Source organism: Zalophus californianus, chromosome 14 (assembly GCF_009762305.2).
Source record: "Zalophus californianus isolate mZalCal1 chromosome 14, mZalCal1.pri.v2, whole genome shotgun sequence".
NCBI lineage: Eukaryota > Metazoa > Chordata > Mammalia > Carnivora > Otariidae > Zalophus > Zalophus californianus.
Window position 1 is genome coordinate 10,674,121 of NC_045608.1, and position 27,246 is coordinate 10,701,366.

Genomic DNA, 27,246 nt, shown 5'->3' on the forward strand with positions numbered 1-27,246 from the left:
TCCCCATGGGAAAGGCATCGACATGTATGGTGACACAAACAGCCAACAGCGCTGGCAAAGTGACGTTTATTTATAGGATGTGCTTTAAAATGGCTTTTAACTTTGACAAACCGTTCAAGCCAGGAATGGCAAGGCTCCCCCTCCTTGTGGCCTCCCAGCCTGCTCTCTGGGAAGTGAGCGGTGTGGTGGCACAGGCCAGGAGCAGGGCCCCCGGGGGGGGACTCATTTCTTGGCCTTGGCCTTGGCCTTGCCCTTGCCCTTGCCCTTGCCTTTGCCCTTCTCCTTGACCCTCCCTTTGCTCTTGCTCCGCTTCTTCTTCCTGGACTTGAGCATGGAGCGGACCAGGTAGCCCTTCCACAAAGCCTGGATGAGTGTGGCAGCCCGCACCATGCGCAGCATCTCTTGCTCGGCCTCTATTCTCTTCTTGGCATTGACCTCCCGCTCAGCCTGGATCTGGGAGAACTCCTCCACTAGTACATTGTGCTTCTGCTTCAGCTCCTCCAGCTGGACCTTCTCCTCCTTATGGATGATGTCAAGCTCCTCGTACTCTTCCTGGGATGAGGGTCAGGGGGTGGGGATCACCAAGCATAGGGCGCCACCTGCCACCCTCCCCCACATGCGCCCTCACCCCATCCCAAAGGGGCTTCCACCCCAACAGCACCGTCTGCACTACCTTTTCTGCATCCGAGGCCCGGATGAGAACAGGAGAGGTGATGTGGTCCATCCCCACTTGAGGTGGGACCTGACTAAAATCATCTCAGGAAGAAGGAAAGAACCCAGGCCGGTGGGCTGGGCAGACTGGGTTTCGCATCCCAGCTTGGCTGTGCCCTGAGGGGGCTTCATTTGTCCTCTGAGACATGGGGACAATTCCAAACCCAGGAAGTGGGTGGGAGCTTTCTACAGGATTAAATGATGGGGTGGACACAATGTGCTGGATGTGGTGCCAGGCACATAGTGGGGACATAAAAATGCAAGCTCTGGGGCGCCTGGGTGGCTTAGTCGGTTAAGCATTCAACTCTTGATTTCAGCTCAGGTCATGATCTCAAGGTCGTGAGATCGAGGCCTGCCTCAGGGTCTGTGCTCAGCGGGGAGTCTGCTTGGGATTCTCTCCCTCTCCCTCTGCCCCTCCCCTCACTCACGCTCTCTCTCTTTCTCAAATAAATAAATAAATCTTAAAAAAAAAAAAATGGAGGGGCGCCTGGGTGGCTCCGTTGGTTAAGCGGCTGCCTTCGGCTCAGGTCATGATTCCGGAGTCCTGGGATCGAGCCCCGCATAGGGCTCCTTGCTCTGCGGGGAGCCTGCTTCTCCCTCTCCCTCTGCCTGCTGCTCCCCCTGCTTGTGATCTCTCTCTCTCTCTCTCTCTCTCACTGTGTCAAATAAATAAATAAAATCTTTAAAAAAAAAAAAATGGAACGCCTGTCACTAAAGCTGTGTGTCTCACAAAGATACAGAGTGGAACTTTCTCAGGTGACTGAGTCCCACTTCTTCCCTATGTCCAACTCTTGCCTCCTGCTGCAGTTTACACCTGTCTCCCTCTCTCCCTTCCACTCACTTACCAAGCATCTGCCAGAAGCAAACAGCTGAGTAGACTCGGTCTCTGCTGACGAGGAACCCACCACCCTCACTGGGACCAGAGAAACAAGAGCACGGCCTCTGAAGTCCCTCCTCCCCGGAGCATTCATGATCAGAGAGAGCAAGACCCCCACTTGCCCTTCCCCTGACTTGGGACCACTCAGAGGCTGATGTCATCCCCAGTGCTTGCCAAACCTTCCCGGCCCTGAAGCCGGGACCATGGGCCCCAGTGTTATCACAAAGCTGGGGGGGGATGGGCTTGAGGGCACCCTGTTTTCCAGGCCACCGTTGCCTCAGCACTTCCTCCAGGCCAGATCCCGTGCTGGGGGCAAGCATTTGTGACAATGGTGCCTCACCACATCCCCAGCACAGTCCCAGCACGGTCCTTACTGCCTCTGTTGATCACAGGCAGAAGCAAGCTCTGAAAGGTCAAGCCCCTTGCTTCAGGTCACCCAGCTGACAGGTGACACTAGAGTAGAGCCTCCAGGTGATAATGGGGACCATCTTCACTGCGCTATCCCAGCATGTGGCACATCTCAGGCCCACAGTGGAAACTTTCTGGGTGACTGAGTGAAATAGGGGAGGCAAGTTCATCCTGAGTCTGCAGGGAAGGAGCCCCGGCTGTGCGGCTCGCAGGAGCTGAGCACGGAAGGGACTGAGAGTATGGGATGTGGACACTAGATGGAGCCAAGATCGTTGGGCCTAGTGACAAGCACTTAGTAGCTTCCAGCTTCTGGCTCCTTCCTTTTCCATCTCTCTCTTTGCTGCCCCAGGCCAGACAAACCTGAGGCCTAAGGAAAGGGGCAGGGAAGCCTGTCTGGGGAGGCCCAGAGCTTGGCACAGACTATGGACCATTCCTAGAGGATCATGGGCAATGCACTCGAGAAACTGATTGCAGCACAAATACCTGCTTCTCACCCATCTCCATATCATACTTCTGGATCCAGTTCTCGATTTCCGTCTCCACTTTATATTTCTTCTAAAAAAATTCAATGAGTCAGTGTTTGATGGATTAATATGAATAGTAAACTGCACCAAGCTTGCTCTACACCAGGGTTAACGCCTTGCCCACCAAATCTGCCCAACAAGGTAGGTTCTCCTCCATTTCACAGATGAGGAAACTGAGGATCAAATGTGCTAACTCATTTGCCCAAGATCACAGAGCTAACAAGTGGTAGAGCCTGGAATTGGAACCCAGAGGTCTGACTCCAGAACATTCTAGGCAGAGGGAGTAGCAAGTGCAAAGGCCCTGAGGTAGGAACAGGCTTGTGGTGTTTAAGAATAGACATTGAGCCAGTGTGGCCGGAATGGAGTGGCTGAGGAGGAGCGGAATCCCATGGAGGTCAGAGTGAGAAGCTGTGTCATGGAAGGAAGTGTCAGCAGGGGAAGGAGTTTAGATCCTAGTGTAACGGAGAGGGGAAGCCACTGGTTGGATTGAGATGTAGGAAAGGGACATAATCTAATTTGTTTGTAAAAGATCAGCTCCCATACATACCATGGAATGTTACTCAGCCATAGAAAGGAATGAAGAATTGATAAATGCTCACGTGGATGAACCCTGAAAACATGATGCTAAGTGAAAGAAACCAGACACAAAAGACCACATATTGTGTGATTCCATTTACATGAAGAGTCCAGAACAGGCAAATCCATAGAGATGGAAAGCAGATTGGCAGTTGCCAGGGGCAGGAGAAGGGGGAATGGGGAGTGGCTGCTAATGGGTCCAGGGTTTTATCTGGGGGGACGGAAATGTTCAGGAACTATCCAGAGGTGGGGGTTGTACAACACTGTGAAGGTACCAAATGCCACCGAATTGTTCCCTTTACAGTGATTAATTTTATATTATATGAATTTCACCTCAATAAAAAAGAAAGAAAGAAACCAGCTCCCTAATCCTATAGAGCAAGAGCTCTTCCCTTGGACACCATGGACAGGCTGGCTTCAGGGGGCCTGTGTCCCCAAGAATTATCCACCAGTTGTGTGTAGGTGCATCTGTGCCTTCTTAAGGAGGAGAGGCCCACGGCTTCCACCAAATGCTCAAGAGCCGTGACATTGAAAGAGAACTGGGAACAAGGGTTAGAGAAGGTGCCCTTTGTGAGGAAAGAGATCTGGAAGCAAGCTGGGTGTGTGCACGGTGGGGCTCTGCGGAGATGGTGGAGAGACAAAAGAAGAGATGACATTTACTGAACACTTCCTATTGAGTCTCAATTCTCCTAACAACCCGTTAGCCCAATCTGATCACTTTCATCTTAAAGATGGCAAAACTGCGGCTGGAGGGCATTATGAAATTCGCCAGAGGTGTATGAGCACCTGCACGTCCTTTGTGCGACAAGGTGGGTATTATCACCCCTGGCGGGGGGGGGGGGGTGGTGGGAGGGGCGGCGAGGAGCTTCGAGGGGCGAGGGGCGGTCGGCTCAGAGTAGTTAAGGAACTTGCCCAAGGTCACACAGCCAGTATGCTGCAGGATGGGCCAGTCTCTACGCCCCTCCCCTGCCCCGGGGCCTCCCTTGTCCTCCCCCCTCCCCCCGCTCCCTGCCGTCCCGGGCACCTTCCTCAGCGCCTGCTCTGCCTCCCGGTTTTCCACAACCAGGTTGTGGTATTGGGACCTCAGCGTCAGTAACTCCTGCTGGATCTTGGCGACCCTGGCCTGTGAGGCCCGGAAGTCGGCCTTCTGCTGCTTCTCGGCCTCCTGCTTGGTGCGAAGAAGGCTGTTCTCTGAGAGCTTGAGCACCTGGTGCAGGTGGTTTTTCAGTTCTTGGATCACAAAGTTCTCTTTCTCCACCTGGGCCGGGAAGATGAGAGGCTCCGTTACTCCCACCTGGATGCCTGATAATCCCAGGAGAACCGGCATTCCTGCCCGCTCCCAAAGGGCTGAACAGGCAACCTGCCTTATTACCTCGCAGATTCCTACCCGTCACACCCCGGGGGGACAGAGACAGCCTGCTTACAGACAAGGAAACTGAGGCTCAAGGGGGTGGAGTCATCCATCTGGGGCTGTACAGCTGAGCAGGGACTCGAGGCCACGTCTGTCTGATTCAGAGCCCATGTTCTTGGCCGCCCCCCTCTACTTCCTGGCTGGAGTGATGGGCACAGGGGAGAGGCTGCCGGGCAGGTCTGGGACAGTAGTGGCGGTCCTGCCCGGGGCACAGAACAGAAGTGCTCAGCAGGCAGAGGCACCTGGCGCCATTTATGAAAGTAGGAGATACGCAAACTATGGGCATTGCCACCCACTGACACTCGAGGGCCTGACTTGTCCCCTGCCCTCAGTTGATTCTAAAACAGGAACGGGGGTGGAGGATGGGGCCGTTTTGTAAATAAGCTCCAAAGGATGGTCCCAAGCCCTAGAGTCTCCCTCTGAGCACATCAGTGCTGAGGCTGGCTCATGCTGGGCGCCTTGGGCTGGGCCGCGGGGGTCTGAGTTCCCTTCCTGCATGCAGGCAGCGCGGGGCGGGAGGTGCCTCTGGGGCAAGCCTATCCTGTGGGCAAGGCTTCAGGCTCTAGGTGTTGGGTTCTAGAGCAGGCGGTATTTTCAGCAGTCAGGGCTTTTCTTGACCCCACAGCAGCCTAATTGGTGTCACCCCCTCGTTTTACACTGAGATCCAAGGCACACGATAACATCTGCCCACCTGGAAAAATGGAATTTGACCCCAGGTCTGTCCAACTTGGATGCCAGAGCTGTTTCCACCACCTGAATGGGACCAACAAAGCCATTCGGGGCCCCTCTCCCGGTCCCTCACTGGCACCCTTCTAACCTGCGAGTGGTCTCCCCTGACTGAGCACCCAAGAGCCTGTCACCTCTCCACTCAGAAAATAGTTTTCAGGGGCGCCTGGGTGGCTCAGTCAGTTGAGCATCTGCCTTCGGCTCAGGTCATGATCCCGGAGTCCTGGGATCGAGTTCCACATCGGGCTCCCTGCTCAGCAAGGAGTCTGCTCTACTCTCAGTCTCTCTCTCTCTCTCTCAAATAAATAAAGCCTTAAAAAAAAAAGGAAAAGAAAAAGGAAGAAAATCGTTTCTATTCCCCTGTTTTGTGCCAGGCTCACTGGGGACATGACAGGGGGCCAAAAGAGACAAGTTCATTGTCCTCTTATGAGGATGCCAGACCCACATCAAATCAACAAATAATTATATGAACATTTATCAACATACTCTGATGAATGTCTGAAAGGACAAAGTCAGTGAGAACATAAGGAAGGGGGGATGGCCTGAGCCAGTGCGTGGGGGAGGGAGGGCGGCACGTAGCTTCAGAGGGCCTCGAGCTCTGTGCATCATGGGGGGATGAAGGTGGAAGTGTCCAAGGCAGCTCTGGCTGGCTGCCCCTCAGGATCCATCCCCCCCGCCCCTGGAAATGTTGGGGAGCAGAATGCTTCCCTGGGAACGTGGCCCCAGGGAAAGAACACCTTTCCCAGCATCCCTAGCCACTGGGTATGGCTAAGACCTGTGCGGTGGGCTACTTCCACCAGCAAAGATCAGGGCCTTCCTCCTCTTTCTTCTACCTGCTGGCTGGACCAGTGGTGACATGATGGGGGGCTTCTGGGTCCACAGTTAGAAGTCCTGTGGGGGACACAGCAGAAAGGTCAGACAGAAGAAGCCTGGACCCCCGACAATTTCACGAGGCAGGGTTTCCGTGCCTGCTCCAGCTTTTCTACTAGAGAGAAATACATTTCCATCTTGACTAAGCCACTATTATTTTGGGTCTCTGTCTCGGCAGCCAGACCCATACTTAGACACCACGTCACAGGGACTTTGTAAGGCCTTAGTGAGAAAATGTACGTAAAGCATAATACATAGTCTTATGGCCCAAATGGTTATTAGGTTGGGATCATGTTATCATTTCCCTTCTTAAAAATTCTTCTAGAGCTTCCACCTGTCCCATCTGCCCCTCATCCTCAAAACAGAGGTGACATTCTTTGATCAGGCCTAAAAGGCACGACGTGATCTGCTGGCAAGGCCTAAAGTATTTACTATCCAGCCCTCCGTAGAAAAAGTTTGCCCGCTGCTGGCCTGGCAGGCTCCTGCCGCCCTCTCTTGCCTTCCTCACTCCCCTTCATTCTTCCTGTGTTGGCTTTGACGTCTCTGGCCCTTTGGGTCTAAGCTCGGTTCTCCTGAGGCACTGTCTTCTAGCACTCTATGCTTATCCTTCATCGTACTTCTCAAAACTGTAATGAAATCAGCTCTTTAAGACCTACCTCGCATGAGGCGGCGGCCATGTGGACTCAAGCATAAGACCTGGTACCTGGCAAGTGCTCACAACATTTGTTGAGTGAATGAATGACAGCAGGCATTTCAATCACTGAGGAAAAAAGCCCAACTGCCAAAAGGTCTGGCTCCTCCGTGCGGCTCCTTCCACAACCTTACCAATGCCATAAAGCCGTACCTCTGTGTCCCTGCTCTTCATGCTCGCCGCCAATTCGTTTTCAAGAGTCTCAATGATTTCTTGGTTCCTCCTGTTCCGTCTGTTGATATCCTGTATGAACTGAGTCTTGTCTCTAGCTTCCACGGGACTAGTGAGTAGCTTCTCGAACAGGAAAGCCCGCAGTTCTATCAGGCAATCAATGAAATTCTGGGCTTCAGCGCTCCTGCTCAGGGTGTGCATCTGCAAGAGCCTCACCACCTGTGGGTTATTGAGCAAGAGTCTCAGGATGTCCTTGGTGGATTCTTTGATCTGTTGCATAAGGGGCAGGAGGTGGGATTTCTGCAGTTCTTTGGAGAGGAAGCGGTCTCTGAGCCACCCTTCTTCCTCAAACTCTTCTTCCTCCTGCATTCGCCTTTCTTTCTCCTGCAAGTAAGCGACACTGTCCAGGAGGCTGTGGCAGATCTTCTCGTGCTCTCTCACGGCCTTCATGATGTCCTCCCCTAGCATCCCCTCCAGAGTCTCGTAATTGGCACTCACATCAGACAGGAGGGTCACCAGCTCCACCTTGTGGATGGTCTCATCCAGTACGGACATGACCCTCTTGGTCTCAATGGTGGTGAGTTTGGACTTAGAGGGGACCAAGGGTTTTAGCAGGGAGGCTGGCTTCTTGGATGGCTCTGCTGTCAGCCTCATTCTGTTGATGTCGGGGCCCTGGTAGAGAGGGGCCACCCCGAGGACATCTAGAGCCATTTTCTGAGCCGTCTCCTTGCCTCTGTACGCCCTCGGCGGCACCAGTCTCCGGCTGTTATTGTCTCTGGCGACCCTGCGGAAGAAGGAGTGAGTCGTTAGTCGAGCCGTGCTGCAAGGATATGGCTGGTGTGGCCACGGCAGCCACACACAGTCGATGCTGAGTTCATCCCAGGTGCCCCGCAGCAAGTACGCAGAACCTCTCACCGAAAGCAGTTTCTAGCTTTGTGACGGCATCGGGCTGCAAGGGTGGGAGGACCAAGTGGAGAGGGGTCAGGCAGGGAACACCATTCTGTTGAAGTGACTTAACTATGGACGATGTTAAGTACCCACTGAAATGGATGTGTTCAGCCATTTACAGTAATGAGCATTTAAATGCAACAGATATCATTTCAGGTGACTTCACAGGAATGAATAAAAGTCAACGCTAGTGGACTTTTTTTTTTTTTTAAAGCATCTAAATACAGAAACCGAGTTACATGGGTGATGGAAAGAGTTGAGAGGCTAACCAGGGAAGGGGAAAAGCCATGCAGCCAATGTCAATGCAGGAGGCCACCACAGAAAGAGGTGGTGGGGAGCTTGGGGACAAAGGTCACCCTGGGGGAAGTTGGAACCACAGCCATTTCCTGTCGAGCAGGAGCTACAGCTCCCAAGGAGCGGGGGCCACTGCAGCCTGCAGGTGTCAGCAGCCTGAGGCCGAGCAAACGATGCAGCTGGGAGCAAATGGGACAAGGGCCAGCATAGCACCCCCACACTGGTTTTTAGGTGTGGATGGCGAACATCAGGGTGGGGATGAACAAGGACTTGGAAACACAATTTTTAAAACCTGTTTCACTAAATGCGATGTTGTATCCTGGATTGGATCCTGGAATGGAAGATGGCCACTAGTAGGACAACATAAGATCCAAACCAAGCTGATGGCATGGTTAGCAGCATTGTACCAATGCTAATTTCTTGCTTGTGATGGACACGTCACGGCTATTTAAGATGTTAACATTGTGGGAGCTGAATGAAGGGCATTTGGGAATCCTGAACTATCTTTGCAACTTTTCTGTAAATCTACAATTATTACAAAATAAAAGGCTTATTTAAAATTAAAGACGCTCAGAAAAATGTATGGCAGCAAATCAGAGATCATTCTGTGATGTAGTCCGCATGGCACGACAGCTGAGTACTAGCTTTCAGTAGCCCTGCTTGGGTTCAGACCCTTGCTGGGGGACCTCGGGCTGGCTGTCTAATCCCCCTAAGCCTGGGCTTCCTCGGCCATAAAACAGGGATCCTACGATTCCATGGGAAGTTTCTAGCACAGGGCCTGGACATTGTGAGTACTCAGTAAATAATAACTAGCATGATTAGCCCAGGGAAACTGAGATCTCAAGTCCAGGACTCTGGTGATTTCCTCGTCTGAGTGTCTGGGCTTGGCTGAAGATCCGGATGTACCTGCTCAGTACTGGCTGGGCCTCCCAATGTACCATGTCTAAGAGGGACCCCCACCATGTCCCCATCCCTCACCCTGCTCCTTCTTTATCCCTCGTCCTGATGACTGGCAATGCTACCACCCTAATTGCTCGAGCCGGAAACCCGAGTGCCCCCCCGGCTCTCCCTACCCCCCACTTCCCAGCCCCTGTTCTCCCAGTGTTCTCTCCTTGAGAGCTCCCAGTCCTTCTGTTCTTGGCAGCCTCTCTGCCACCGAGTGAGGGCCTTATAATCTCTCCCTTGGATGAATAAAGAGCTTCTTAACTGGTCTGCTTACATCTGCTCCTGATCCCTGCAACAAGGATCATCCCCGCAGTCATCTATTCGGGCATTTATTGAGCCCCTGGGGATAGAAAAGAGATGCAAGGTATGGTTCCTGTTCTCCCAGAGTTTATAACCTAGCTTGAAATGTGAACCATGCAAACATGAAGGTTCAACATCTGTAGGAAGAAGGGCATGAAGCTGTATTCACAGAATAGGTTGAGGTCATGACCAGCCTTCAACAGCAGACTGGGGACTTTGGAGTTTATCTTGTAGGAAATTGGGATCCATTTTGATTTTAGGAAACAAGTAACAGGATAAAATCAGATTTTTGAGAAAGAACAGTCATAATGGATGATTTATAGGGAAAGGGTTGGTGGCAGGTAGGTAAGTTGGGATATTATAAACCTTCCACCTCAGGGCCTTTGTGCATGCTGTTTTTTCTTCTTGAGACACTCTTCCCCCTCATCTTTTTTTTTTTTTTTTAAAGATTTTATTTATTTATTTGACAGAGAGAGACACAGCGAGAGCAGGAACACAAGCAGGGGGAGTGGGAGAGGGAGAAGCAGGCTTCGTGCGGAGCAGGGAGCCCAACATGGGACTCGATCCCAGGACCCTGGGACCATGACCTGAGCCGAAGACAGACGCTTAATGACTGAGCCACCCACGTGCCCTCTTCCCCCTCATCCTTGCTAAGTTAATTCTTTGTACTCAGAGCTCAGTTCAGGTGTCCCTTCCTCATTCCCCGGCTTCCAGACTTGGTCAAATTCTTGTAGTAGGTTCTTATAAGGCCACACCCCTTTTTTGCAGGCACCCATCCTCACCCCAATCTCCTTTCCTCTTCCTTATACTGTGGTGGCCAGAAACACTCAATGCTCAACTTCTCAACCTCCTTTAGAGTTAGGAGTGGCTACAGACACTGGTAGAGCCAACAAAATCGAGAAGTTTTCTAGGGGCTCCCAGAATAAGTTCTGGGAGAACTTATTCCTTCCCAATACAAAAGACAGACATTATTGGCTTTACCTCCATTCCCTGACCTTGGGTTTTAGTGCTGGAGAAGTGGCAGCCACTTTGTCAATGAGAAGAAAAGGTTAAGAAAATTGCAGGAATGCTGTCCCTGACGTCATTGAGCCACTGGACCTTCTGAGGGTCCATCATCTCTTACCCAGACGACCGTGATAACCTCTTCACTGCTTGCCCTGCTTCTGCCCACCTGCCCCACAGTCTTGTCTCATCAAAGCAGCCAGAGGAAGACTTTTAAAATGTCAGATCCTTTCACTCCTCTGCTCCAAATCCAGCTCCCCAGAGCTGATTGTTACAATTTCAGGGTATTTGTGAGCTGGTTGTGAAGCCTTAGGTAGCTTGAAATCAGCCATGGTGCAAGTATTATACCATGGAAATTGGCAAATACTACAAATCAGCACCCCTCCCCTCCAGTCCTGGTTGTTGAATGTTTACCAGCACACCACCACTCCAACAGCTCCCCATCTCACTCAGGATAAAAGCCAAAGTCCTTATAGTGACCAGGAAGGCCCTCCATCATCTGGCCGCTGTGACCACTTGCTCTTCTGTCCTCATACTGACCTTTTTGCTGTTCCTTGAATATGCCTTTGTGCTTGCTGTATGCACACCACTACCCCCAGCCCCCCTGCCCCCCAGCCCCAGGTCTGGAACATTCCTCTAAATAACTGCAAAGCTTTTTCCCTCACTCACTTCCTTCTCTGCGCAAATCTCAGGGTGATAGTGAGTGCTTTCCTGGTTTTCTTCCTAAAATATAAACCCTCTCCTCCTCCCTGCCCTTATCCCTTATCCTGTTTATTTTTCTCCCAGTTAAGTATCACCATCTGATGTTTCTAAATGGGCCTGTTTTGTGTACTGTCTGCCTTTTCCCCTCCTTTAAAAAGTGAGCTCCAGTGAAGGTAGGGGCTTTATCTATTTTGATCACTGCTACAGACCTGGCTCTGAAAAAGAACACCTCAACCTCATCCTGGGGAGAGGTGTGGGGCTGGCACGGACAGGCTACCTGTGCCGTTCTCATTGTCACATTCTTTTTTTTTTTTTTTTTTAAGATTTTATTTATTTATTTGACAGAGAGAGAGCCAGCGAGAGAGGGAACACAAGCAGGGGGAGTGGGAGAGGGAGAAGCAGGCTTCTCCGCTAAGCAGGGAGCCCAACGTGGGACTTGATCCCAGGACCCTGGGATCATGACCTGAGCCGAAGGCAGACCTTAACCGACTGAGCTGCCCAGGCGCCCCTCATTGTCACATTCTGTCTGTGGATCCCAGAAATGTTCTGAAGGAGTCATCAGGACTTAATGAGTGAGACGTTTTACATTTGGGGGCCTGGGAGAGAAAGATGGGGCCCTTGAGAAACTAGGAAAATTGGGGGCAGAGGTTTGGAAGGGAGGACAAAGACCTCGGTTTTAAACTCATTTAGTTCTTGCTCCTGTCACAGGTGTAGACAGTGGACAAGGGTGTCTCTGCCTCCCCAGGACCCATGTCCTCTCTGTCAGGTGATAGAGCCCCAGTTTTCCATCGGGGAGCTCATCCTCTCTCCCACTGTGTGCAGTCCTGGTGGGACTGCCAATCAGAGAAGGAGGGGAAGCCTGAAGAGTCACACGTGGATAGGAGATGGTGGGAGCTGGGTCACGCCAAGTGGGGGGGTTCCTAAAGATCCTGCACCAGGACCCCCCGAAATGTCCTTGGCTGCTGTTCTTTCTGTGGCCCGTTCTTCAGCTTTTCCTTCACCATTTTGCTTTAGCCACAGTGTCTGTGGCTTGCAATCAAAGAACCCTGAGAATACTCTAGGCATCTAACAATGAATGATCCAGATCCAGGGGGCTCCAGGGGGCCTTGGGGATGAAGATATAAATGCAAGGGAAAAGTTACTGATATCTGAAGCCACAAGAGATATTCAGTTCTCCAAACCAGAGCAAAAGGAGAGAAGAGTGGGAATCAGAGGAACATCTCAAGTGACTACAAGCCAGGAAGAAAGGCAGTCAGATCAGATGCTAAGGATGCTTCTTGGTTCCTTGGCCAGGCAAAATGGGTCCCAAAGTCAGAAGCCTCTGGGAGCTGACAGCTAAGTTGAGGAGGGCCATTATCTTGCATCTCTTTGTTTCCCACCCCCTTTCTGCTCCCAAGTCAATCTCATGAATTCCCTTAAGGCTTTTCCTGAAGATAATGTTTTTTGGGACGGCCGGGAGCTTCCTCAGCTCCTCTCAGGGAGGACGAAGGACCTTTGCCCCGTGACCACAGGATGAACTTGAACCAAGCGTTTCACGAACGCATTTCTCCCCATTGTCCCCCAAAGCTCTCAGGCATAAATCAAAACGCCTGAATTCTTCAGAGATTGCAGCTGGGAATGCAACATTATATGAAATGTTTTCAATTTGCTTTCAGCCAAATTACCTCTTTTGCTTTAAAGGGCAAACTTGTTTTCTTTGATTATGATGACGCCCATCAGTTTTTGACAGCTCATTTGGGTGAACACGAAAAAGCCGGTGGAACGAGGATCGAGGGAAATGCATCTGACTCTGATGACAAAAATCACTGGAGAATCTCTTTTCCTTGAATCCTGATATGATCGTTTCATGTCCTTTTTAATGCCACCAACCTTAATATTTAAATCATTTCCAACTTAAGCCTCTCCTTTTAAAAATCCCTGCCCTGAGAGTGAAGCAAGATTGTTAATGGATGGGGAACTTTAATTGGATCTTCCCTTTATTTGTCATTAATTCTGCTGATGAACTTTATAAATGGAAATATATCTTTATCATGCAAATTATACCTCGTCTTCATTCAAATGGGCTTGTTGGATATTTTATTACTTTCACTCTCAGAACATTTTGGAAAAAAAAAAGGTTTGAGCGAAATTATATTTTTTTCCCCTGGGAGAAAAAGAGGAAGAAAATCCAACCCTTGCAAATACCCCACAAATCCAACAATGGTACGTGGAATAGTCAGAGGGGGTTAAACAAAACTGGAGTGTGTGTGTGGGGGGGGAGGGATCTCATTTTATTTCGTTTTATTTTCGGGGGGAATCTTATCCTAAAGAATGCCATTTTAATATTAGCTAACTCTTGAGAACCAACTCCATGCCAAATGCTGCTCTAAATGCTTTGCGGGAATTAACTCCTTCATTCCTTACAACAACCTTACGAGGTAGGTGCTTTTATTAGCTCTTTTTATGGACAAAGAATGGGTGGCAGGCAGGGGGAGTTTAGATGCTTTCATGAGTTTACAGCTCCTAAGTGGCCAAGGTGGGGTCTCAGCCCAGGCAGCCCCTGTAACTGCTGTTCTGTCTAGTCTTATCATTTTTGGATCGACTTTTATAGTGGACCAGGCACAGTGATTCTTTGCTGGTCCAGTTTCAATGAATCCTGTCAAGCAGAGACCCAGAGGACAGACGTGTTCAAGATTCAGTTCCTATAGAATTCAATCTACTTAGCGACTACAAATATGAATTTTCATATTTGTCATTTTATATATATGTATACCTCCACCAGTAGTGTTCCTGCTGGTGTCACATTCCCGTGGGTATACCCAGGATTAGACACAGTTTGCAACAACAGAGCCGTCACCCCATCCCTCTCACCTCGCTCAAGAGAGCTTATCAGAATGCAAGTGAGTGAGTGGCTGTTTTATTTTAGGGTAAGCCTTGAATCATCTCTCATTGACTTTTATGTTTTTGAGTCAATCATTTACATACTTTGGAGACTATTATAAACTAATTACTGAGACACACCTCATAACTGATCATGACACAGGGATCGTTGGGCAGCATGAGGCTGCCATGTATGAGGCAGAACATGGGTTCTGGGTCAGGAAAGAAGCCTTCATGAGGGTTAGTTCTAATTCAGGGTTGTCCATATCTCTCATTAGCGTGCCACCTTTGGGATTTCTGTCAAGTCTATAGACCAAGCTGTACTGTTATCAACTCAACTTTTTTTTCCTGAAGTATACTTTCATTCTTAAGTACTTTTCATTAAAAAGTATCTCCACTGTAACTGGAAAAATTTATATCATTTTCCTTATATAAAAGGTAATAATGTCTACAGCCTGGTATTTTACTCTAGCTGGATGCTATTGCCCAGGGATGATGAGTGTGAGCCCAGATCTCTATTGTTGAAAAGCAAGATTAGCAAGTGGTAGAGAGATGTTGTAGACATACTAACAAAAAGGGAGAAGAGATAAATGACTAATGTCAAGAAGGAAAGAGGGGCCATCACTACGGATCCCATGGATGTTAAAATGATAATAAAGGAATATAATGAACTACTCTATGGCCATAAATTTGATAACCTAGATGAAATGGACCAATTCTTTGAAGATACAATCTACCAAAACTCTCACAAGAAGAAATAGATAATCTTTATATATTGAAGAAATTGATCAATAATTAATAACTTCCCCAAACAGAAAACTCCAGGTCTAGAAGATTTCACTGGTGAATTCTACCAGACATTTGAGGAAGAAATTATACCAATTCTCTAACATTTCTTCCAGAAAATAGAAGCATAAGGAATATTTCTTAACAGATTCTATGAGGCTAGCATTACTCTAATACCAAAACAGGCAAATACACTATAAGAAAGGAAAGCTACAGACCAATATTTCTCACAAACATAGACACAAAAATCCTCAACATAATACTCACAAATTGAATCCAACAAGGTATAAAAAGAATTATATCTCATGACCAAGTGGGATTTCTTCCATGTCTGCAAGCCTGGTTCAATATTCAAAAATCAATTAGTGTAATCCATCACATCAACAAAAAGAAAAATCATATCATATCAACAGATGCAAAGAAGCATTTGACAAACTCCAACACCGTTCATGACTTAAAAAAAAAACCAACAAAAACAACAACAAACCTCTCCGCAAATGAGGAATATAGTGGAATTACCTGAACTTGATAAAGAACATCTACAAAAACCCTACAGCTAGCATCATACTTAATTGTGAGAAACTAGAAGTTTATTCCCTAAGATCAGGAACAAGACAAGAATGTACCCTCTTACCCTTCCTGTTTAACATCATATTGGAAGTCCTAGCTCATGCAACAAGACAAGAAAAGGAAGTAAAATGTAATACAGATTAGGAAGGAAGAGATAAAACGATCTTTATTCACAGATGACATGATTATTTATGTAGAAAATCCCAAAGAATCAATATACACACTTCTGGAATTACACAATTACAGCAAAGTTGCAGGATATAAGGCTAATACACAAAAGACTTATTAACACCAAACTGAGACTTTCTCATTGACGTAATTAGAATTCAAAGAGACCTGAAAGGGGTCTTCAGCAAAGGCTTCTCATCACCGGAATCAATGTAAACAGCATGAGTGCCATGTGTGTATCTTTCTTCCTAAACCAGGTATTGTTGAAATAAAAAAGTGAACAAAACACATCCTCTCTGATACCAGCCTTCGTAGTACATATATTCCTAGACAAGTTCATAGTACATGGATTCCTAGACAACTAAGTATTTCCTCAGTGATTCTTAGCTTCGATGGAGATTTTTTTTTTTGCCTTCCTAGCCCCAGTCTTGGTACTTCCCATGATTAGACAAAAAAGGGCTGCTTGCAGGGTAGCTGTGAGAGAGCTAAGGAAGAATGGTTTAGGGTGGGAAATATGGTTAGAGGTAGAGATGGCAAAGAGATGTTTTCACAAGAGATGGAGCTCATGGTCTTTGTTTTTATTTTCTACCCTAGTGGAAAAGTTGCAATTCCAGCATGATTGCAGATTGAATAAAACCATGTTGTGGATACCACCATTTGCATAGCTGTTTCATATACTTTTGACAGCTCTGTCACGTTTCTGAGATATACAATCCCCACCCACTCCAGGCCCTCAGGACCTAACACTAACACTAACCTAACCTAACCTAACATTCCCTGCTTCACTCCCTGAGGTCGTGCTCAGGACTCAAAGATGTCTTTGATGGCTAAGGGATTCCTGGTCACTTAGTTCTGATTTCACCACCTACTTGCTGGGTTAATAGGCAGAGGCTTTGCCTTTGAATCAGGAGGAATTTTCCTTTTAGCCTCAGAAGATCCCACTACTCTGCGAACCATGAAAATAGTTTTCTTCAGAAGAACTCTGTATGCTTTATCTGAGCTTTCTCCGTCTAGAGTGGAGAGAGGGGCTGGAAAAGGGTAGAAAATCCATGACAGAGACTGTTATCCCAAACCACAATGGCATAGTAGGCACTCAACAAATCACTGTTGAATAAATGAAAAGATAGCAAATCCAGCTTTAACAATAGGCCCATTTCCTCACACGGAGATGTTGGCCTAATAGGATAATGTTATTTCAACCAGAACATAGTGTCATGTTTTAATAATGAAAACTATGGGCCAAGATTTGGCCTGTTTCCCATCTCTGTACTCAGGGCTTGGAATTTTTAAACAAAAAGATTTAAATCTAACTTGTTTTTCTTTTTTATAGTTTTTTTTTTTTTCCTATTGCCACTTTTGAACTATTACCCAATCCTCTCTTGTCCTTTTTGAGAACCTATGTTTTGTGGGTTACATTTGGTTTGCAAAAGATTCCCAGGCGGGAGCTGTAGCGGTGAATGCTGGAAGTATTAACAGATGGGATCTCATCTGCAATGATGACTCCATGGCTGTGGGCTCCAACGTGACCCCATGCTTTGGAGACAGAGGACACTGAATAGTGACAGAGCCTGGGAGGGAATGTGCTCCTGGGGACAGATTTCTAAACTTCTGGTTCTAACGAATACCCTCTACCGGATGCTGGCCACAGCTATAGCCCCGGGCAAATTCACTTGACCTTCTGGGCCTTCATCTCTTCATCTCTGAAGTAGAAAAGAAAAACATGAGCCTACCACACCGTGATTAAGTTTGTGGGTTCTCGTGGCAGGGAAATTTGGAGTTCAATCCTCACTGTGTGGCGTTAGGCCAGTCAATCAACCTCTGTAAGCTTTGGCTTCCTCATCTGTAAAATGGGGACAGTAATGGAACTCATGCTCAAGAAAACTGTCATGAGTATGAAATAAAATCCTGGCTCAATAGTGTTTAGCTTTTATGACTTCAAAAATAATATAATTGAGGGGGCGCCTGGGTGGCTCAGTTGGTTAAGCGGCTGCCTTCGGCTCAGGTCATGATCCTGGAGTCCCAGGATCGAGTCCCGCATCGGGCTCCCTGCTTGGCAGGGAGTCTGCTTCTCCCTCTGACCCTCTTCCCTCTCATGTTCTCTCTCTATCATTCTCTCTCTCTCAATAAATAAATAAAAATCTTTAAAAAAATAATATAATTGAAGATTAACATTTGAACACTTCTTAAAATAGGAGATGTATTTTCCCTCAATATATACTTTTTTGTGTGCAGAAGGGTTTATAAAGAGCCAAAATGGAACCACTTTGACTCTTTTTTTACTATTTGTTTTTAATTTGACTGGTTCGTACATTATTTTCGTTTTTCTGCTGGTGATGGAGGAGGGCTGGAGCCCCTTAAGCGTCTCCGCTTCCGGCCTCCTCCTTACAAATTAAGTCACCATGATTTTTAATTCCTTTTTTGCTTACAGTGTAGCTTCAGGAGTGTTTATTTCTGGTTAAATCCAACTGTGGGTAGTATCTCTGTGGTTGTTTGAGACAGAAGGAAGAATTTCCTGGTGGTGCACTTAGAGTCTTCTAAAATAAACTTCCCCACTTAAGAAAAATATTTAAATCATCATCTTATCAAATGCAAAACAGGCTTTTCCTGACTGTTATGATTATGTTGAAGAAGTGTCTTTTTTTAAACCAAGGACTATGACCCCTTAGTGAATGGTGAAATCAATTCACCTATTGGGACTGGCATTCAAAACAAATGAAATAGAACAGAAAATATTAGAGCGCATTGCATGTAGTAAGTATTCATGTGTAATTAAACATGCGTGTGCTGGGTCGAGAAGGAAAATGTATTTCTTTGTCTGGTTTGTGGTTAAAAAAAAAATGTGTTTGAAAGCCCCCATGTTAAAGGCATTCTGATTGGTGATAGAGTATAACTTGCTGCTATTATTTGAAAGCTAAAGTCAAAGAGATACTTTCCCCCAATGCTCTGTGTTTCAAATGATCTTGATTTGCAATCATGTTTGCTTTCAGTTCATGTTTGCTAACTAGGGCCTGAAGGGAAAGGTAGGTGTGTGTGTGTGTGTGTGTAGGTGTGTGTGCGTGTGTGCGTGTACCATTTACCTTGTATGAAAATATCAGTCCGGGGTGCCTAGCCAGCTCAGTAGGAGGAGCATGCAACTCTTGATCTCAGGGTTTTGAGTTTGAGAGTCCCACATTGGGTGTAGAGATTACTTAAATAAATAAAACTTAAAAAAAAAAGGAGAAAAAGAAAATATCGGTCAGGACAGGGTTTCTCAAGCTCCACACTATTGACACGTTCGGTCAGATGATTCTTTGTCGTGTGGGGGCCCTCCTGTGTGCTCCAGGATGTTTAGTAGCATCCCTGACATCTACCCCTTCAGTGCCAATAGCACATTTCTCCCACCACCAGTTCTGATCAGTTGGAGACAAAATGTCCCCAGACATTGCCAAATGTCCCTGTGGCATGGGGGTGGTGGGTCGGGGGATGCCCCTGGTGGAGAGTCACTGGTCTAGACCACAGTGGCCTTGCTCCTCTATAAAACTCCTGGCTTCCCCACCCTAAGTCCAGTGCTCTAACCAGGTTCAAAGGAAGGCTTGTGCCTGGCTAGCTCAGCTCTGTCTGACAAGCTGAGTTCTGTGCCATCTGAAGCTACCATCAGTTACAGAGTCAAGATCAGGTTCATAAGCTGGGTGTTGGGAGACCCAGGGGCATGACTCTCCCCTGCTGGGGCTCTTAGAATAACTCTGAGCAAGCCCCTTATCTCTCTGGCATCTCGGGGATACACTTGTCCTAGCCACATCAAAAGGGTGGAGGAGGACTGATTTACTAAATGGGAAAGCCCTTTTGAGAGTTAGAAGCCCTCTTCAAAGGGGAGTGATAATTATTAAATGTTAAGGTATAAATCAGGTGGTGCCTCATTGCCCTGAGCGCTTGTCTCCTAGGGAAAAAGTGTGGGGGAGAATTTAGCACTTGACAGAGAAGACTTGCCCCTTTCACTGAATTTTTCACCATAAACAGAGTGAAAACCCAAGCTAAAGCCATGGCATTTATGTCTGACCACGTATGCCTAGAATGTTCCTGAGGGATGCCTTGCTCAGAGCTGGGGCAGAGTTCTGTCTGAGATGCCCTGGGTAGCCTGTCCAGCCTGGAGGCAGGGAGGTTGATGCTGCGACTCTATCGCCTCTGTTATCACTGCTTCCAATCTAAGGCTGTTTGGGGCTTTCTGGGAGGAGGGTGGAGTCTGGGAAAGGGAATGATGGAGTGGATTCTTGCCTTCTACTAACTACTTGTGTATATTGAGAGGAGGCATGAATGGTGACCTCAGACCTCACCCCTTCTCATGCTTGCCTTTCCTGCCATTGTCACTACTTTGTCATTTGTCCTGGCCCGGCCTGGCTATCCGGCCCTGATTCTATTCTCACTTCCTCTTGACCACCTTATGGGGGGCCCAGGGAATAAGAAAGTCATCCTGATTTAATTGGTTGGGAAATCCAGCCACGGGGCGCCTGGGTGGCTCAGTCGGTTAAGCATCTGACTCTTGGTTTTGGTGTCACTCTTGAGGTCGTGATCTCAGGGTTGGGAGATCAAGCCCCGAGTCGGGCTTGGTGATCAGCATGGAGTCTGCTTGAGATTCTCTCTCCCTCTCCTTCTGCCCCTCCTGCTCATACTCGCTCTCTCTCAAATAAATAAACAAATCTAAAAAAAAAAAAAAATCCTGCCACAACAGCTTCCCTCCTTGCTCAAGAGGAGAAGGCTTGGGTGGGAGGTGGTGGGAGTTTTAAACAAGGAGTGTCTGGCAAGATCAGACCTACAACCTGGGAAATTGTGATAAAAGGGTTGGCAGGCGCAACATGACAAGAGGATCAGGTTTGGAAGGCTGTCATAGTGTCCAGGGAACAGATGAGGGTGGCCTCAAGGAGAGACAAAGCAGCGGATGGGCTCCAGAAACATCAAGAAGGCAGAATCAATGTGATGAGGTGAGGGACTGGACATGGGGGATAGGGGAGAAGGAAGTGAGGGATGATATCTAGTGTACTGGCTCAGGTGTTTGGATGGATTGTTTTGGTGTTTACCCAAAGGGTGAACACTGGAAGAGAAGCAGGGGTTGAGGGTTGGGGTGTTTATTATTGGTAGAACTTGCTATCTATTTGCCAAGCCTTGAAAACTATGGGGCTCTGTGTGCCTGGAAGGAGCACCTCTTCCTAATTCACACCAAGGCACTATATATGTATAGACTGCAGCCACCGGAGTGGGACATCTATGAGATGTGCAGGAGTGGTTGTGTACCTGGAATAGATTTCATGAAAGACCCAGAAAGACCCAGAAATGTGAGAGCTGTCACCACACAGATGGTGACTAAAGCCATGGTGTGGGCAGGGGACATGCAAAGTGAGAAGGATGAAGCCCCTTCACTCTTTTGATGACATTCCTTCTCATTGGCTTCAGCCTACCTGACATCTTGCCCTCACTCTCAGTACTGCACCCACACTGGTCTCTAAAGTGTTCAAAGCACCAGGATCGTCATACGCCACATTCCTTTTGCCAAACCAGTTCTCAACCCCTAGATTAGCTAATTCTCAACCTTCGAGTCTCAGCTCAATGGCAGTCTCTCCCCAGACTGGAAAAAAAAGTGCACTATAATCTCTGGAAACCCTCTGCACCTTTCTGTACGGTACTGATCACGGGTGTAAATTTTTTTTTTTTTACAGCTCTATTGAGGCATAATTTACATACCATAAAATTTGCCCATTGTAAGTGTACAACTCAATGACTTTTTGGTAAATGCTAAGTTATGCCACATCACCACAAAATTTCTGTCACTCCCCAAAATTCCCATGAGCTAATTGGCAAGCAATTTCCATTCCCACCTTTAACTTTTCTGGATATAACATATAAATAAAATCACATAAACAGAATCAGATAGTATGTAATCTTTTGCATCTGACTTTGGGCTTAGCACAGTAATTTTTAAGCAGGGGTGACTCTGGCCTCCAGGAAACATTTGACAATAATTTGGAGATATATTTGGTTGTCACAACTGGGAGGGGGGTAGAGGCTGGGGATAACACTAAACATCCTGCTCTGCACAGCACAGGCCCCTACAACAGAGAATTAGCCAACCCAAAATGTGCCAAGGTTGAGAAACCTTGACTTAGCCTAATATTTTTGAGGTTCATCCATGTTGTAATGTGTAACGTCATTTCGTTCCACTATTCTACTTCCTGTCTCTATGAATTTGGCTATTCTAGGTATCTTATATAAGTAGAATCATACATATTTGTCCTTTTGTGACTGGCTTATATTTACCTAGCATTATGTCTTCATGGTCCATTCTAGTAGCCTTTATCAGAATTTCATTCCTTTTAAAGGTTGAATCTAATTCCGTTGTGTGTATACCACATTTTGTTTATCCATTCATCCATTGATGGGTTCGAGTTGCTTTTTGGGGAAAGGATTTGTTGACCTCCATGCTGCATCATTCTGGAAATGAATCTCCGCAGGCATAATTATACATTTATCTGTATATTACCAGATTAATGACTACCTCCCACATTAGACAAGCTCCATGAGTGGAAAAATGAGGGTTTTTTTGGGTGTTTTTGATCACTTTACCCCAGCACCTGGTAGTAGGCACTCGCTGAATACTTGTTGAATATATGACTATTTAAGGTATGGAACGAGATGACTCCCCCCCACCCCCGATCCATTTTAAGCAGGAAAAGTCAAGGACAAATGTGCTTTAGGAAGAAAAAGAATTGCCAGTATTTACTGAGTTCAGCTCCATGCCAAGCTTTTCGTTGCCTCACCCCATTTAATCCTTACAACAAAGCTTCTGAATGTAAAACGAAATCACATTTCAAGGCCAAGAATGGGAGTTAAGTTCTAAAGTTGTTAGCACAAAAGGCAAAAATTGGTATAATCAAAATAACCTAATCTGAACACTCACTCAAGTAAGATGCATTGCGTTGCATGCTCACCTTGGAATGCATGCGTGGCCGTTGGGTGGAATGGTAGGGAATTTGTAAACTACCCTTTCATCCCCATCACCTATGTTTGACTTGAAATTAGCTAACCAGGATGTGACTCCACTTGACTAGTTTCATCCACGCTTTAAGGATGAAGAAGCGGGGATGCGAAGTGGTATGCAGAGGGGCAGAGTTAGAGGCAGGGACACAGAAGATACCCAGGAGTCCTGGCAGGAAGTGGAGAGGGAGGTCTGGAATGAGGCAGGGGCTGGAGAGCACTGTCTGGAGCACGGACAGGATCGCGGTGAGGGCTGCTGAATCTTCGGGCAGCCGAAGGATAGCGGGCTGGACCCCATTCCACATCTACCTCTCATTCCCAGCCATTCCCCACCTGGTCAACTCACCTGCTTCGAGGGCTCCAGGTTCCTCAGCACAGTTCCCTCCGCGGTGCCTGCGTTGCTAGGTTACCCGCCAATCACTGAAGGAGGGACTCGGCACCTGACTGACTTTCCTTTTCACCATTCAATTTCTTGTTCCTCTCAGTTCGCCCCACCTCCTGAGGCTTGACCAATCAGAAGCACCGACCCTCTAACCCTCCACCAATTGAAAGACCCGGGACTCTCTCTGGGTTGGGCTGAACAAGCAAGGCGGGCAGGGTGGGAGGAGAAAGGGACAGAGCTTATTTGTTCCGCCCCTTCCCAAGGAGGTGGGCAGGGAGTCCCGCAACAGCAGCGGGAGAGAACTGGGGAAGGACGTGAGGCTTGGCCAATCAGAGCCCATCATGCAGCCTAGGTAGCCAATAGGTCGCGGCAAAGGGGAAATGGGGCGGGGCCGGCGGGGTTGAAGGGACGGTAGGCGGTGGACCGGAGAGCTGGCGCAGCTGCTGTGGTGGCCGCGGCTGAAGTGGCGGCGCCTGCTGTGGCTGCAACAGCTCCAGGCTCGGGGCTTTGGTGGCGGCGGCGCCCGCGGGCTGGGCTGCGCGGTGCGGACCCCGGCGCGCGGTCCGGGTTGCTGGGGCGGCGCGTGTAAGAATCCGAGGGGTGCGAGCGATGGCCTGACGGAGAGGGCAGGGGTCAGGGGTCAGAGGGCGCGGAGTGAGGGGTTGCAGCTGTGCACGGGGCTGTGGGAGGCGGGCCCAGACGGGCTGCGGGGAAGTCATCGCCGCGCTTTTCAACCCCCAGCCCGGGCCGGGGCTTGGCGCCCGCTCTCCCGACTCCCGACTTCCTGGGGCTACCCCCACGCAGGGGCCCGGACCAGGGCCGGGGAGCACGTGGACCTGGAGCCCGCATTCCTTGTCCCCCACCCCGCCCCGCCATCTGCTCAGCTCCCTGGCGCCCTGAGGCGCCCCACCCACGGAGACTCGTGCCCGGGTCACAGATGGCTGCTGGCCCGCTTTCCTGGGACCTGTCCCCACGGATGACCCTTCCCTTCTGGGTCCTCTGTGGAGGCAGAAGCGGAGCCCGTGGGAGGAGCTAGGACTCGGGAGTCCTGCGCTGTGTGACCTTGGGCAAGTCCCTTCTCCCCTCTGGGCCTCACTTTTTCCACTCTGCAGAATGATGGGCTTGAATTCAAACGGGGGGGCCTGGTTCTGCCAGGAGGGAGAGGGTAATGGTTAAGTGGGGAGGGCCCCTGAATTCAGACTGCCCGCGTGAAATCTGGGCTGTCCTACTTGCCTGCTTATAAGTTAACCCCTCTAAGCCTCAGTTTTCCTCATCTGTGAATTGGGGTTATTAGCTAAATAGGATTTCTCAACAGCAGTGCTATTTGACATTTGAGCCACATATTTCTATATTGTGGTAGGTCTCGCCTGTGCATTGTAGGATGGATGTTTAGGGGCGTCCCTGCCCTCTGCCTATGAGCACCCCCACTCCCTAGTTATGATAATCAAAAATATCTCCGTAGGTTGCTGGTATCCCCTGGGGGGCAAAGTCACCGGGCTCGAGATCCACAGAGCTAAGATACTGCATGCATTGCAAGCAAATGGTCACGAATTAAACAGTTAAAATAAAAACCTCTAGCCATTATGATAACAGCAATAAAAATTTAGAAACCTCTTCTTGATGAGACGAGAATATTGATTGATTCTCTTGCCTGTAAAATAGACATGGGAGAGGATGACAAGACGTTAATTGTCAAAGCTGAGTGACGGATACAAGGGAGTTCCTTTACATATTCTCTCTATTTTTGAGTATATTTGAAAACACCTGGTGGGAAAAGTTAAACCAAAAAGAGAATAAGTAAAACATATAATTCTTAAGACAGGCCGAATGGTAGTATCTCATTTGGGATTTCCTCTCTTGTCTCTCCATTATTGAGATTGCAAAGTAAAATTAATCCCCAGACCTGGGGGAAACTTAAAAAAAAGTCTTACAGGAAGTTGAGAGCAGACAGCTACAGGCCTAGCAAACAGAATGATGCTCACTTGTGCTGCGTAGTTTTAAGAAGATATTGACGCATAGGAACTTGCTCTGGTGATGTGTGAAAGATGCAAATTGCCAGGTTGCCATTTAGTGGGTGAGTTTGGAGACCGACTTGATTGAGCCCAGAAGGCCTTAGCTTGAGGAAGGAACCTGCTGCTGTTTTCAAGTTCAAAGGTCTGCTGTCAGATCTGCTGAGTCTTTACTTTGCATTTGGTCCTGCTCAGCGGAAATGGGAATGTGTATAAATAGGAACTGTAATGGGGCTAGTTCTGAGTGTTTTAAAATTGGGAGTCCAGGATGAGTGCTTTTGCTGTGTGACTCTGGACGTCATTTTAAAAAATACTCTTCTCCTTCCTCCTAAAACACCAAAATCTAGGAGAATAATGCCTATATGAGAATGATATGGGCACGTGTAGGTGAGCTGGCACACTACCTCTACACGTCACTGAAGCTAGGTGCTACGTAAATACCAAGGCAGGGTCTTGGAGAAATTGTAGTGTAGTGGATAGGATAACAGGTCTGGAGCTAGACTGTGTAGTTCCCAAAGTTTGGCTTTCTTGCTGTGGGTTCTTGGGCAAGTTCCTTAATCTCTCTGAGCCTAGAGTCTCCCACTCTGTAACGGGGGCTAATAATCCTACTACTCTTAACGAAGTTTTAACAGGTTTACTTAAAAATTGTTGGAAGAGCCCCTGGTACATAGTAAGTGCTCACTGAGTATGAACTACTATTATTTTAATGGTTGTATTTTTTTTAAATCTTTAAAATCTTCATAGAACACATAAACAAGGGTAAAGAGGGATGGAGGTAGAACATATTAGCCATAATCTCAATCTCCAGACATAATTATGCTTAAATTTTCAGTATTTGTTCTTACAGAGTCGTCCCCCCCCAATATTTTAATGCTATTACTGTAATACTCTTTATTGAGATATAATTCACATACCATAAAGAATCCACCGTTTTAAAAGGTACAATTCAGTAGTTTTTGGTACATTTGCATGGTTATGCAACCATTGCCACTCTCTAATTCCAGAACATTTTCTTCAGTAGTGGTTGCATTTTGATAATTGTTTTTCTCTTTTTATCCCCCAAACCCTAGAAGATGCCTCTGATGGAGGAGTTTCTGAGAAGCACCTCTGGGCCAGTGGCTTTGAAAGGGAGCTCAAAGCAGAGACTATTTAAAGCTCTGAACATCGCATCCTGAGGGCTGCAGGAGAGGAGAGCATGGCCGTGAGTTTAGATGATGACGTTCCCCTCATCCTGACCTTGGACGAGTGTGGCAGTGCCCCACTAGCTCCCTCCAACGGCCTGGGCCAAGAGGAGCTGCCTAGCAGAAGTAAGACTGTGGCGTGCGCTGGGGACGGGGCACAGCTTTTCTGTTTCAGGGGGTGAGCTGTGGGCTTGGTGGTCTGGTAGTAGATGCGTGTATGCTAATGCCTGACCCTACATCTGACCCCTAAGTTCTGACACAAACTAGTGGGAGACCATGGAGTCCTCATCTTGCATCCCCAGCTTTTAGGGATGCTTCCAGGGAGTGAGTAGCCTGCCCTCCCGGGGCTCTCGCCTCTCTCAGGGCCTTACCTCCCTTGCACTTGAGGTACCCTGCTTTGTTTGTGGATGCTTGTTGGGGACCTCAGGCAAATCTGCTCTTTGGCTAGCTTCCCTGCCCCATTCCGTGTTAAAGAAACCGATTTCAACACCAGCCTCTGTCCAACCTGAAACTCTTGGCGGGGAAGCAGAGATGACTGCTTCTCCACGGTAGAGCTCAGTCCCTGCATTGCCCAGGACGGGGTGGGACGGGGGCAAGCATTTGCCGTGATCCATTGATTTGAGGGTTTGGGGTTTTGCTTTGTCTTCCTCTTAAACCAGCGCCTAGCACAAAGTGAGCCCAAGAGAGGCGAGCTTTAAATTTTTTACATTTTAATTGTGTTTCTGGCAGAATAAGAGACCTTAAAAAGCTTTCTGGTTCTTGTCCCGGAGCCATTTCCCTCATAAGCCCAGGCCTTGGGTCCAGGAAACCTTAAAATAACTTTCATTTTGTGGAGGGTCCTAAGATGTCAGGGACTAATGCTTTAGGATCTCCTCACCAAACGGATGTTCCATCTGCTGGCCATGCTCCTGAGCCAGGACAGAGGGGTACTGCTGTCCTTCTGTTCACAAATGAAGACACTTGGGTCCAGGGAAAGACGAGCCTGGCTCTCCCGTCTCCTTTGTCCAGAGAGAGCGCAGTTGAGTCGCAGGGAGCTCCGCAGCCTCCCCTTGGAAGTGATGAAGGACAGCAGTGTTCCTGTGGATGGGAGTGCCGTGGGAGGCCTGGCTCCCTATAAACTGGCCTCTCCTTGC

At 48.1% G+C, this 27,246-nt stretch overlaps 2 protein-coding genes across 8 annotated transcripts in view; one reads left to right on the plus strand and one right to left on the minus strand.

Moving 5' to 3' along the window:
- Positions 1-37: 37 nt before the first annotated feature.
- IQCD (IQ motif containing D) lies at positions 38-23,037 on the minus strand. 2 transcript variants are annotated; one of them, XM_027577129.2, is made up of 5 exons: positions 22,888-23,037; positions 6,948-7,749; positions 4,121-4,354; positions 2,480-2,551; positions 38-552 (listed from the first exon to the last, which is right to left on the minus strand). In XM_027577129.2, the coding sequence occupies exons 2-5, from the start codon at positions 7,674-7,676 to the stop codon at positions 223-225; spliced, it is 1,365 nt and encodes a 454-aa protein (XP_027432930.2). In that variant the 5' UTR covers positions 7,677-7,749; positions 22,888-23,037; the 3' UTR covers positions 38-222. The 2 variants fall into 2 exon arrangements, with proteins under 2 accessions (XP_027432930.2, XP_027432931.2); XM_027577130.2 differs by lacking the exon at positions 22,888-23,037 and adding an exon at positions 15,069-15,128.
- Positions 23,038-23,149: 112 nt separating this feature from the next.
- Positions 23,150-27,246, plus strand: part of TPCN1 (two pore segment channel 1) — a 64,201-nt gene continuing 60,104 nt past the window's right edge. For 2 of the 6 annotated variants that reach the window (XM_027577117.2, XM_027577124.2), the window contains exons 1-2: positions 23,336-23,508; positions 26,003-26,239. In XM_027577117.2, coding sequence (XP_027432918.1) covers positions 26,128-26,239 — 112 coding nt within the window. In that variant the 5' untranslated portion in view covers positions 23,336-23,508; positions 26,003-26,127. Of the gene's footprint in view, positions 23,276-23,333; positions 23,524-26,002; positions 26,240-27,246 lie in introns of those variants that run through there. The other 4 variants (XM_027577121.2, XM_027577120.2, XM_027577119.2 and 1 more) reach the window with 4 other exon arrangements.